Source organism: Parus major, chromosome 1 (genome assembly GCF_001522545.3).
Source record: "Parus major isolate Abel chromosome 1, Parus_major1.1, whole genome shotgun sequence".
Taxonomy (NCBI): Eukaryota; Metazoa; Chordata; class Aves; order Passeriformes; family Paridae; genus Parus; species Parus major.
In genome coordinates this window covers 90,828,241-90,841,929 of record NC_031768.1, presented here as the reverse complement: position 1 = coordinate 90,841,929, position 13,689 = coordinate 90,828,241, and the positions used below count along the sequence as shown (strand labels likewise).

The window sequence follows — 13,689 nt, the reverse complement described above, 5'->3', positions numbered from 1 at the left end:
CTGCCTGCCACATCTTCCCCCCTCCCAACAGCACAATCAACAGAAAAAGGAGAGGAACATCCTCTTTTGGGAGAGCTCTGCCAAGCCAGAAAGAAATGCAAAAACCTGCATCCACAAGGTCACACAGAGGCAGACTCTAGGAATGGGAACAAATTTCAAGAACTGAGTTTCCTTTGGATGCTTTATATAATCTAGGTACTGCAAAAGTCAGACTGTGAGCCCACAGCTGTGATTACACTCACCTTTGCTTTAAGCCAGAGCCCCTCCTCTGAAGCCTGCTTTGCCATGCTATCTTTTTTTTAAATAAAACAAACCAACTCTTCAAAAAAACCCCACAAAAACAAAACAAAAAAACACAACACACCAACCTGCCTTAATTGGATATGCATACCCTTTGCCTCCAAAACCATCTCCTCCCAGAGGTACTGTTCAAAGTCCAGTACCTCTACAACTGACAGCCACTGAAAAATCCTATTTTATGCTTGTGGATGACCAATAAGCATGGCTAGTGTAAAGGGCCCTTTACCCTCAGCATGTGGGCATGCAGAATTTCTTCCCCAGGAGCATTAAAACAGCAGATATGGCCAGTAAGACTTCACTGTGAGACAGAATTCTCCTCTGGCTCAGAAAAATTAGAGTAGCAGCCCTTGTAGTGCTTTTCCTTTTCCTTCCATGCAGGTGAGCAGGGCAATGCTGCCACACAGGCAGGCAACCTACTGGAGGCTTGCCTCACAAGGAAATGCCTCAGCTTCTGGGAAACTCATCAGCATCAGCCAAAGTACCACAGTCCAATGGCATAGCACAGAATCAAACCTGGGCTTCTTTCTCCTGTGCCTATTTCTGTAAAAATCATGTACTCCCAGCATTTTTTTTTCTCCTTTCCATGCTGATTACAGAGATGTCTGCCCTTCACTGACACCAGGAGAGGGCTGTGTCTCACACTCACCTACACATGCCCTTAGCTCCCTCTCAGAGTGGGACAGGATGGTCTGTGCTGTGCTTGATATTTTTGATTTTATCATGGATAAACTGACAGCAGGAAGAGTACATCAGCTGCCAAAATCGTTGCTCATTTAGTACGAACAGCAAATGAAACTGTAATGCACCTTGTTTAAGGAAAGGGGAGTATCAAAGAAGCAAAGATTCATGCTTCCTGTGGGCACCACAGACAGCAAAATTCTGCATCCTTAGAGCATCATTTGCACAAAGAACAGGATATTTGGCAAAACACACATCCCTGTGTTCAAAGGCACACGTGAAAGACTTTTCCCAGACTCTTCCAGGATGTCTTTGTCTGGTAACATTATAGACTTCACTCAGATCATTCAGTCCTTTAACAGCCTCTGCCAGACAACAACCACTTCAGCTGATCCTCTTCCACAGAAAAATCCATCAGGAGCCCAGAAAAAAGGATATCCCTTGCCCTTACTCTTCTTCATTCATGCCTCTCCAGGCAACCACACACAACACCCAGCTGCTGCTGCAGGACCTGTACATCAGCATCCCTTGTCTAACCCAGTCCACACACAGGTCTAACCCAGACCTGTACATCAGCATCCCTTGTCTAACCCATTCCTAAGCAACTCAGCCTTGCACAGAGTAGATCTGCTGGGGGAAGGGTCTGGGCCCCACCAGCAAGGCAAGGCTCACTCAAGGCTTACAGAAGGCACAGCCAGCACACAGAAGGGGTGTGCACTCCTAAAGCACTGGTTCTGCTAGAAGCCTAGGATGAGAGAAGCTATATTCTTCACCCTGACTGGAAGGAAAACGTAAAATGAGTAACTATAAAAGAGCACATCTCCTCCTCAGTCTATTAGTGTGTTCCAAGGCTGAAAATGAGTGCCCGAAAACATTGGGAACAGGGTTCTTTGTTACAGAATTAGTAAAACTATTGTGTGAAAAAAGATATCTGAGACTAAAAGATGAAGCAAATTTTTACATATGATAACAAAGCCCTTTGAGCAGGTAGCTGAGTGCTGAGATTCATAACAGCTAGAGGAAATGGGTTCTTACTTGTGTAATTATTGATTATTATGGTCAGCAATCACTGGATAGAACTGGAAGAAACACTTGGGATATCTTTTCAATGCTCCTTCTTTTCAGATAAAAAGCCTTCTCTTCTTCTTCCCTGTCCTAAGCCTACAAGAAAAGTATTTTGTTTCACATATTGAACCCCTTCATCATTTAAGGGAATGCAAGGCAGCTGAGTGAGTTGTCACCTCATCAATACCGTCCATCCTGTGAGAGCTTCCCTTGCCTTACTCAAGAAGGCAGAACTGGAAACGGATAGGAAGAAAAGTGTATTCAGGAGAGCAGAAAAAGTCTTTTTTTTTTTTTCCTCTCCACTTGGCAGTATCTAAATGTTATCCAACCACATCACAATCGCCCCATGCTGTTCCCCATACACCACAATGTCACCACTGGCACACGCATTGCTGCTCCTCCCTCTCTTCTCCCCATCCATTACACATTATCAGCACAGAAACACTCGGGTACACTCTTCCATCCATTTAGATTGCACATACCTCACGCATTAACAAACACATCATTTTTCACACCCACATTGCCCAGTAACGTTGTAAAACATGAGACTTTACAGATAATATTTGTGCTGTGTACCAACCTAGAGCATCCTATTCTACTTACCCTACTGCTTCTGTGATTTCTTTCATCAGACTCATTCCCCATTCAAGAACATCCTTGAGCAGCTCAAAAAACACATTATAAATAAATGCTGCCAGGACTGTGCAGGCCAGTTCTGCATGTCCCTTCCTAAACCATTTACTCCACTAAATTGGCTGTGGAGGTATCTTACTGTTTGTTTTTTTTAAACACAAAGTCTTTACAATTAACCAATTAGGTGGGGTTGTCAGGGAGGTTCATGAAAACAAGCTGGGATTTTTTTAGCAAATTGCTGATTTGAAACAGCTGCTATTTTTCAAGGGAGAGAATTTGTTTAGAAGAATTTTCAACTTAAAGCAATGCTGAAGGAAATGTATAATTTGTCAAGGCATTCATTTTTTAAAATAAAATGCTCAGGGTGAAGAAATAAAAATTAATTTTCATATTGACAGCTAAGTTAGAGTAATAGTAGGTGAAAGTGCAAACATCAACACAAAATTCTTCTAAATTATCTGAATGAAATCTTTTTATAGACCCTAATCATTTGCTTCTCCACCCTATACTCATACACCCATTTTTTGACTTGGTTGGGGAGGGCAGAAGGAAAAGAAAAAATTCAGCTTTACAATCCAACAATCTGATCTCTTTCAGAAGCTTTGAGGCACATTGCGCTAAGAAACGAATCAATTCGAGGGAAGAGCTGCAGCATGCCACTAGAAAATCCTAGAAAATCCCACCCACCAGTAGTTCTGGGCTGTGTAGCACTTTTATTGCTCCATCCCCCGCAGGGCAGGAAGGCCAGTGCACCTTGCAGGAGGAGCAGCCATCCCGCCTCCGAGCCACCTGCCTCCCGGAGAGGAGTGGACGTGCAGCAGCACAGAAACGCCAGGATCCGAATCCGCCACCAAAACGAGGAAACAGAGTGATGGGGGAATAGGGGAAAAAAAAATAAATAAAATCCTCTGTGCAGGACTTGTAGCATCTAACCTAGGGGGGAAGGAGCAAAGGCTGACTGTGTGCCAAAGCCCCTGAGGCCAGGCAGGCAGGGCTTTGCACGGTGCCTGGCAGAGGCGCAGGGGGAGGCGGGCTGCGCTGGCCGCTTGGCACCGTGGAGCCCCTGGCTCTGCTGCCAGCCTCAGCTGCGCTTCCTCCCCGCTCCCCCAGCGCCTGCTATTCAGCCTCGGCCCGGCAGTGCTGCCCTTCTCCCCCGCGGCCGGAGCCTCTGGGAGAGCGGAGAAAGACAGGGAGCTGCGCTCACCCCGACACCCCCAAGCGGACGGCGAGGAAAAGGGGACAGAGGGCACGGACAAGTTTTGGGAAGCTCGCAGAGGTGCGGGCTCGCCTGTCTGGCTCTGGAGGCGTGTGCGCACAGAGGTCTTGGAAGCCTTCTGCCCGGGGTCACTGCCTCTCAAAGCCTATACTGCCGTTCCCTGGGGTAAGTGCTTCACAGAGTTGTGCTCAGCAGGGTTAGAGAAGTGTTCAAGGCTTGTTAACACAGTTTTTCAGTGAAAAACAATTAATTTGAAATAAATATTGTTGCGGGGAATGGGGTTGTGTTGTTTCGTTGGGTCTTTTTAAGGACACAATACTTTCCCACCCCTTTTCAGCTCCTTCAAATATCTTCAGGCTTGCTTCAGGCAGTGCCCTACTCCTCCCATGCAGCCCCTGTACTCCTGTCTCCCCATTCCCTCACTCTTCACATCGAAGAAAGGAAATTACTGCTGGCTATGAAGCTAGATCCAGCAGTGCTCTGGTTAATATCATGCCAGAAGTTTGGGAGCAGTTGAAAAAGCAGCTCCAGGTTTGCAAGCACTCATACAACACCACACCATCCCATCCCATTTCCAAACCTAGGGAGGGCAACTGTGTTGCTTCTGCCTTTATAGAGGGTACCTGATAATACAGACCTCAAAAGACCTTCCCTGAAGCCTTCAAACCGAGAATAGATGTGGCTGATACAACTGTGGCAGTGCTAACTCACTAAAACAGAAGCTAAAAGCCTGTCCATGCCTGTAGCCTGGCATGAGCTCCAGCTGTAAGGATGGACTAAAACAGCTCCTGGCTGTGCTAGCATTGGGTCACAACTCAGGGAAGGCTTGTGACTCGAAAACACTGCGTGGAGCAAGCGCTGTGGTCTGCAGGCTAGGAAACGTGCATCGGAGAGACAGGCAGCGCTCCGAGTCAGCGCGAGCTGCCGACGTCCATCCTTCTTGACAGTTCTCTGTCTAATCCTCCAGAGCAGGGCTAAGTTCACACCAAGCTACACAACTTCATTGCTGACATTATCTACTTATGCTACACAGTTCTCCTCTTACCCCATGTACAACCTATGTGCCGGGAAAAATCCTCCTTCTCTGTCAAGAAATAGCCACTTGAGAGCAAGGAAGGAAGTCAGCTGGAAGGTGCTGGTGTTGGATTCACAGTCCAGACTTCAGAGAATGGAAGTTGAGAGAAAATATGTGACAGTGAAAAGCATTTGTAAGAGACCCAGAAATGGGAGAAGTGAGACTGTATGAAAAGGAGCACTCAGCAAATGTGAGAAGGTGGCAAAAAATGAAGGATTCCATAGTGAGGGCTTGCAGGAGTGACAGGTGTGAGGCTGCAATAGAAAGCATGTGTGTGACAGGGAGCCCGCCTGTACCGGAATTTGCTTAGTAGACACAAAATAGAAGAGAACAGTACATGCAAGACTGTGTGTAAAAGTAGGAGCTAAGGGGAAGTGAGGAAGCTGTGACTGGCATATCTCCGTGCACGGCACTCCTGCACTAATATGTACAGGAGTGAGAAAAAAGCACCCTGAAAAAAGCCGTGTGCGAGCGACACACGCTCTAAGGGTGCAGCTCACTGTGAATGCAAGACTGTGAGGCACAGAGTAGGCCAGATAGCGTACATCTAAGTTATTTAGTTCTATTTTCACCTACGTGTATGCATATGTGTGCACACACAGGCTTACAAGGCTAGTGCAGCAGGATAGGCAAGGGATTTTAATATGCAAGCAACCTCGAACACTAGTGTTCAGGATGGAGGCTTGAAGGAGGGAGGGGGGAAAGGGGAAGGGAGAACGTGAGCACGAGAGAAGCAGACTCTCCAGGAATTGCATGTGCTAGGGAGCTAGAAGTGTATGTGCCAGAGTGAGTTTATTCATCTTCCCTGCTATATCCCTGAGAGAGTGTGTGTGTGTGTGTGCGTGCAGGAAGGACCACTGATGTGTGTGTGAGTGTGGATCATGCACAAGCTGCAATTTTGAAGGCTATGATTATATGTACATGTGTGACATGTATTAATACATACAGCATGGAATGCATTAACCCTTAACTCCTGTTTACAGAAAGCATCTCAAAACCAGCTAGCATGCCTGTCATCACTTCGAACTAAATTCCATACTCACACTTGGCTCTTAAAGCAAGAAACCCAGCTGGCAATTCTCCACCGAACAAAACCCCATACCCAACAAATTTTCATCTCCTGTCTTTCCTCCATCACTCTCTCTCTCTCTCTCTCTCTCTCTCTCTCTCTCTCTCTCTCTCTCTTTTTTTTTTTTTTCTTCCCTCCTGGTATAGAGGGGAAGGACATAGTGTTTTTACAGACAGACCAGAGGCATAGAGATTCCTCTAACCTCCCCCTTTCCAGACAAAACCAAAATAAAAATAATAAAAAACCCACAATACAAAACAAACAAACAAAAAAAAAAACCACCCCAAAATAAACTTAACACGTATCTCCTCAGGAAGGTAAAGAATCGAGGAGAATCAGTACTTGTGACCCAAAGTGCTGAGAAACAGCGGTTGTGGATGGAGGGGATGCCACCTTCACCCACCACTCTTTTCCTTTGCAAATCTTAACTGTACTCCCCCCACAAACTCCCCCTCTGCAAAAGCATAAATACAGCAGCAAAGTCAGTCACATGCAGTGCCCTCTAACCATAGGATTCACCAACAGCGATCTCTCCTTGGCTTATTTCCTGAGGCAAGGAGGGGGGGGGAAGGTTTGGAGGGGAAAAGGGGGGGAGAGGAATCTCCAGCTTCCAGCTCCATGTTTCAGGCCATCCTCAGTCCATCAGCCTCAATTAAAGCAGAAGGGTTTGAGGAGGTTGCGAGAAGGAACTCATCACATACCTTGCAAGGAGAAGAGGGACAGGAAGAATCCCAGCACCCAGATACTGTGCAGCCAGTAGGTCCTCATGCTTCTCTCTCACTCGCTCCGCTTCCTCTGCCTTTTTCTCCGTCTCTTCGCTTCTGCCTCTCTCTCTCTCTCAATTTATCTTTTTTTTTTTTTTTTTTTTTTTTCCCTCTTCGCTCCTCTCAAAGAAAATGGGATTCGTGTCTCCCTTCAGTCCCTCTGGGCTCTGCTTTGCCAGCTCTGACAATCCAGTCGCAGCGCAAGCTGACCCGCGGTGGCCAGATTCCCAAATAACCTCTCACTCTCCCCTTCAAGTGCTGGAGAAAGGGGGGGCCAGGTTGGATGCTCCACCGTAGCCTGGGCTGGCTGTAAACACAGAGAATCTCTCTGTCTCTCTCCTGCAGCTCCAACTAAATGCGACTGTACTTAAACAAGCAATGCCTTATAGGACAGCGCTCAGAGCAGAACAGATCCCACCTCTGCCACCTAGTGTTGCAAACCAGCTCATTTATTTCATTTTTATATATATAAATATATATATATACGTTATGCTATAGAAATATGGTTCCCTCATTCCTGTACAAATGTATCTCTTGGATCACAGTCTGTGAGCCATTCCAGGCTCCAGAGTCCCTCAGGTTCCAGCTCCAGTGCACACGGGGAGGCTATTCAGCAGAGGAATATTCCTCATTGCCACAACAAGAGGCACAGCCGGGCAGGTTCGGTTTCTCAGCGGAGTTCTGCTTGACAGATTCTGAAGCAAGGGTCTCTCTGATGCTGGTGTCACTGCCGGGCAGTACACTGGGGCCAGAGGGACATTCAGATGCACCAACTGTAATTACAGAGCTGCCAAGGCCTCCAGGAAAAAATAGCAAGCATCAACCTGCATTAATCTTTGCTGGATCTCCTGTGACTTCCCTGCAATTTCAGAGGGACCAGAAATATTCCTTCTATAAGGGAAATCCAGCTTGAAAAGCAACCATTTGCTCACAGAAGGATTCTCCCAATACCCTGCTCCTTTCAAATACGGGTTCCTCTTGCCATATGTAGCACAAACTTTTTTTCTGAAGGAGTAATTGGTTCCTGTAGCTCTATTTCCCCCTAAAATCCTTGCCTCCAGTTAGAGGAACACCAGGAACGAAGTACTGCTTTACATTCACACAGGGCTTTTCATCAGTCACTCTCCAGGCATGGTGCCCTTTCTCAGCTGGGGACGTGGAGGCAGTGTGAGTGCACAACTTCTGAGGCCAGTTCCTGGGACACAGTGTGACAGCTCAGCTGGACTGCCCACCCAGCCCTGTGGCCCCATTGTGCCCTTTATTGTGGTCACCAGGCAGCCTGTGAGGATGCCAGCACTAAAGGACACAAATTTTCAGTTTACGCATTGAGGGTGTGGATGAGCAAAGGTAGAGCAAAATCCTACAGACCCATCCAAATGCAGGAAAGGTCTGTAGGATTCTCATCACTAATGATGTCATTTCAAAAGTGTTTCTTATTAGACTGCTGTAGAGCAAGCTGTTCTGTGAACAGAGGGCACCAAGCCTGCCTCCCCTTGGGTTCCTGTCTGCTATCTCAAAAATCCCCCTTCTCTGATAAAAGCCAGAACCCAACAAATCCCCTGTGACATCTGTAGGAAAAATAAATCCATGCTATGGCTAGTCTTGCTTCCTAGTGGACCAAAATGAAAGACAAAATGCAAGACACCGCTTGCCTTAGCCTGGTTGGCTGCTGCCATGTACTACCTACATATTTCTCGGCTTTTCTAATATGGAGTGAGTGGAGCATTACCTAATCACCCATTTTTAAGAAACAAACAGGAGTAAGTTACTTTTTAGCTTTCCACCCTCTTTTAAATGTGGTTGAAATTGGTTGCACTGAAAAGTTATTAGAAGGAAGAACATATGGACAGATACACATGTACTATCATCTAGGCTTCACTTCCCAAGGAAGTCAAACTAAAAATACTAGAGTGGACTAAAGTCATCTGCCTCTAGTCAATGAGGACCATGCTTCTTTTTTGTGGTTTCCATTTCAGGTGGTTTTAGTGGTCTCACACTGTATTGGGTCTGTGTGGCAAGGTTTTGATAGGGGGACATTTCTGTGAGAAGCTGGCAGAAGCTTCCTCTGTGTCTGACAGGGCCAAGGCCAGGCAGCTGCAAGACAAACCCACCACAGACCAAGTCCAAGTGCACCGTCAGCAGTGGTAGTAACGCCTCTGGGATAATGTATTTAAGAAGGGGGTGGAAGCTGTGCAAGTAGCCGGGAGAGAGAAGTGAGAGTATGTGAGAGAAACAGCCCTGAAGACACCAAGGTTGGTGGAGAAGGACAGAGAGAAAGTGCTACAGACACTGGAGCAGAGATTCCCCTGCAGCCTGAGATGAAGCCCATGAAGGTACAGGATAGATCAGTTATCCACCTGCAGCCCATGGAAGACCCTTTCCTGGAGGAGGTGGATCCCCAGAGGAGGCTGTGACCCCATGGGAACCCACACTGGAGCAGGGTCCTGGCAGGACCTGTGGCCCCGTGGAGAGAGGAGCCCACGCTGGAGCAGGGTCCTGGCAGGACTTGAGACCCTGTGGGGAACCCACACTGGAGAGGTTTGTGAAGAACTGTGGCCTGTGGGAAGGACTCATGTTGGAGAAGTTCTCGGAGGCTGTCTCCTGTGGGAGGGACCTCACAATGGACATGGGGAGAGTGTGAGGATCCTCCCTCTGAGGCAGGAGGAGCAGCAAAGACAGCTGTGATGAAGTGATCTCAGGCCCCATTCCCTGTTCCCCTGCACCACTGCAAGGGAGGAGAGAGAGAAAATGAGGAATGAAGTTAAGCCCAAGAGGAAGGGAGGAGTGTGGGAAAGATATTTTAAGATTTGGATTTACTTTTCATTATCCTGCTTTGATTCCATTGTTAACAAATTAAATTATTTTTTCCTAAGTCAGATCTGTTTTGCATTTAACGTACTTGGGGAATGATCCCCTTGTCCTTATCTTGACCCACAAGCTTTTTGCTGTATTTTTTATCCCCCTGTCCAGCTGAGGAGAGGTGATGGAGCAATTTTGGTGAGCACCTGGATGCCAGCCAGCATCAAACCACCACAGCTACCAAGAGAGCATGGTCTGAAAGAGAGCACAGTCAAAAATAAACTTGGCACTCAAGATGCATTTGGAACTTAGCATGCAAAAATCAAGTGGTGACAATCAGTTTGTAGGCTTGGAGTAGGAGTTTTTGGATTATTTTGCAGAAATCTTCGCAAACATCTATCTAGGGTTCAGGGACCAGCTAGGCCAGCACCTTAATACTACACCAGCTCTATACATTTCTGACACATGACTGTCCATGTGCTCAGCATTCCTTTTTCCATTTGTCCTATAGCTTTGTGATCCATTACCTCAGTGCTCACCATCCACCTCTGATATAATATACAGTATATATGCACTTGTACTGTTTCACAAATCTGCTCAGCTCCCATATATGGCACCAAAATTCACCTGCTACCTGTCCCAACTTCCCATCTACCCACAGCCACATACATAACCTCACCTCCCACCTGCCCTACACACAATCCTCTAGGGTCCCACAGCCTTCCCAATTAAACCAGATCATTATGCAACCATTCAAAGTCTACTATACCTACAGATCCCATGCATGATCCCATATCATGCAGCTCTCAAGCACATGACCATTTCAGACTTTGAACAGAAATATGCCATGGCCTGAAAAAAAAATAAATCTAAATCAACCCTCCTTCTGTCTAAATCACTTCCCATGTCCTATCACAACTAACCCTGCTAAAAAATTTGTCCCCTTCCTTCTTATAGGCCCCCCTTAAGTACTGAAATGCCACAACATTTATCATAACACTTATGATAGCAATTTATATTGATTCCAGTAATTAATAATATAGCCTAGTAATTAGTCTTGTGTTAATTATTAATCAATATTATATGTATTATAATAATTAACATTATTTTTTTGCAATAACTCATAATAAATAATAGCAGAACGGTATCTCTGCTCCATAAATTCCACAGGGATGTGTGTGAGATGATGCTGAACCCAGTGTTGTTCCCATCCAAAACAGGCAGTGATAGTTACAAGTCCAGAGAAAAGACACAAAGGAAGCAGCACTCTCGCAGGCAGCAGCATCTCATGCTTCCCTGGAGAAGCTGGCATGACTGAAAGGAGAAGCAGCTATTTCTTACAATGTATTTGACATACTCCTAACCTTCAAAAACATTCAGGACTGGATTTTGGCTCCCTTGCTCATGCTGAGTCATACCAACGGGGTTACTGGGGACATTAGACTACTAAATATGAGCAGGAGTATCAGATTCTGTGGGCTGAAATTCTCTGGGATTGGTCTCTGGCCAAAAGCGAGTCCATTTTTCTCTAGCCAAATCTCTCAGCTACCTACATATTGTGAGAGCAAAATCTGAACCAAGAATACACTCAACTCTCCCTAAATCTTCCAAACATTAAGAAAAAACACCACCACCACCAAAACAACCAACCAAACCCCAAACACACAGCCGTCCTTGTTCTTCAGTCTTTTCTTTTTGAATTACTGAAATCCTCCCACTTCATCCAGTATTCAAATGCCAAATGAACCAATTAAATACCACCAGTAGGAGAGCACATCTACAATCCTCTATTTAAAAAAAAAAAGAAAAAGAAAAATGGTTGAATTCTGACAGAGCTCTGATTGATTGAAAGCCAGCTACTTTTAATGCACAGTCAAAGTGTTTCATTAGGGTTGAGTGAATGGATTTAGATGCACCGAGCATGGATGCTTGTCCATTTTTTAATAAATAAATGTGCTTTGTGCTATTAACTGTTTAAGCACTCACACTTTCATTTCTATTTCATCTTAGCTTTAGTCATTTCAAGCAATATCAATATTAACTTGATTGTGCAGTACACACATAATATTTTCTCTTCCAAGTTTCTATCCCGAACCTGCCATTAAATACTTCTCAAGCAGGCATGCTAAAGTTGATGGAGGAACTTTTAACTTTTCCATTACAGATATTTTCAAATTACTGTTATTTAACTGTGCAAATGTAATGTTGCATTAACAAAAGGCTTAGTGGGTTTTTTTACTGTAATAGAAATAGTATTGGAAACACAGTTGGCCATGCAAATTTTGCAGGGTTTACATAAGAGAATGAGCATTCCTGAAATTGTAAGTTGAGAGAGCTTGGTAAAGTGAGCAGGAGGCAAGAGCCATAGATTACCCAGAAGTGGTTTTTTTCTGTGTGTTTTAGTGTCCTGTATGTCTGTCCCTGACATTTGTGTATTACTACTTGTTTTACTGAGTGTTCTATCTGTGGGTTTCATGTCATGGCTTTGGACTAGTGCATCTATGATAAATAGTGCATTTCAGTGTGATTTAGAAGAGTGTTGTGGCATGTGCTGCACGTGATCTTGGGAAAGGGGGTGGAAGGAGATGTTCCCTCTGCAAGAAATACTCATTTGTCATCTGATTCTGTGAAACCCACCACTGTCCAAGGTCAAGGACTGCAGTGTCCAGAAATGTGAGTTCCCTTAGAAGGGATGCAAGGGCCTCAAGACCATGATAAATAGTCTCACACCTAATTAAGCTCCTTTATGGAGACTGAGAAAACAGCATTTTTGCTTCTCATTTGTCGTCAGCTGGACATTCAAGAGAAGACAACCCTACTCACACCACACCTTCCACCTATTCTTTTCTTTCTGCCACTTCATACTCCTCATCAGTATCCCCACATTTTCCCTCTCTCAGCCTCTTGCTTCCCACCACTACCCTTCCCATCTCTTTTCTTCTCTACTGTCTTCCTGTGACACTCATCAAATAAGGCAGTGTCTTTTTGAGGCTTCTTGATGATGAAAATTTTCCATCAAGACTCCAAACTGAAAGCAGCTTTTTTGAACAAGTAAGTGCCAGGCCAGGAACTGTGGAAGGTTGCATATGACTACATAGCAGTTCCCTAAGATGAAAATCCACAGAAATAGCCACCCAATGAGACAGCAACAGCACTCAAGAAGTGGTGAGAAGAAGGAGGAGATGGAAAGAACCCTCATTTAATTCCAACAACCATGCAATGACACAGTGGGGACTGAACCGAGAACTCCTGGAGATGAACGTGTTGCATGAACTGGTACAGCACAAACGGCTGAGTTTCTCAAGCATCAGCCTTAGCAGACCCACCTCCTTTACAAGTTGGGTCACATAAAAGGATATGTCACAAAAAAAGCGTTTTCCAGCAGTATACATTCACACATTGGCGTTGTCGCATAATTAGAACATAAAATAAATGGCATAACAGATGCTATCAACATGTCTACCACACTGTATCCATGGTGCCAACTCCTTCTCCGAGGGGAGCCTCACCCAGGCCACGCTGAGAAAGCCTGAAACATGGGCATGCAGAAACCAGCCTTTAAGGAAACACACACACAAAGTTCTGCAGAAAGGGCCTCCGCTCTTTCAACATTTGTAAGATTTTACGGGAAATCTGCAAGTGCGAATGACAACAAGAAGAAGAAAATTGGCTAGCACTCAGGAAAAAAAAACCAAAAAAAAAAAAACAACAAACTTTGGCAGATAATTTTTTGAGTTGTCATGTTTTCTGTGGGAAAAGAGTCAGCTTTTTCAAGCTGGGAATAAAAATAATAATTCTGTTCAGCTCCTTTGAGCAGCAGGGAATTTACAATCCAAAGGGAGAGGCGGTTACACACAAAACCCTTGCCACAGCCAGTACTAACCGGCTTCTGCAGAGGCACAAGAAATCTCTCAACACTACAGAGGGCCTTTTAAGAAGTGTTTTTGCAGCCCCCTGGTCTTTAAATCTCCACCAGAGCTTGGCAGCACAGACCTTCCTCTCTCCTCCTGGGACTCAGGGCGCATTCCCCCAGGCAGTACTCCACCAAAGATGCTTCCTTGACATAGCGCCCAGCTTCCCTAGCGCATGC

General features: G+C 45.4%; 1 protein-coding gene across 2 annotated transcripts in view; it reads right to left on the bottom strand.

The window, feature by feature from the left end:
* Positions 1–7,166, bottom strand: part of LSAMP (limbic system associated membrane protein) — a 979,827-nt gene extending 972,661 nt beyond the window's left edge. Inside the window, exon 1 of one of the 2 annotated variants that reach the window (XM_015636537.3) lies at positions 6,738–7,166. In XM_015636537.3, coding sequence (XP_015492023.1) covers positions 6,738–6,804 — 67 coding nt within the window. In that variant the 5' untranslated portion in view covers positions 6,805–7,166. The remainder of the gene's footprint in view (positions 1–6,737) is intronic. The other variant, XM_015636566.3, reaches the window with a different exon arrangement.
* Positions 7,167–13,689: the final 6,523 nt, after the last annotated feature.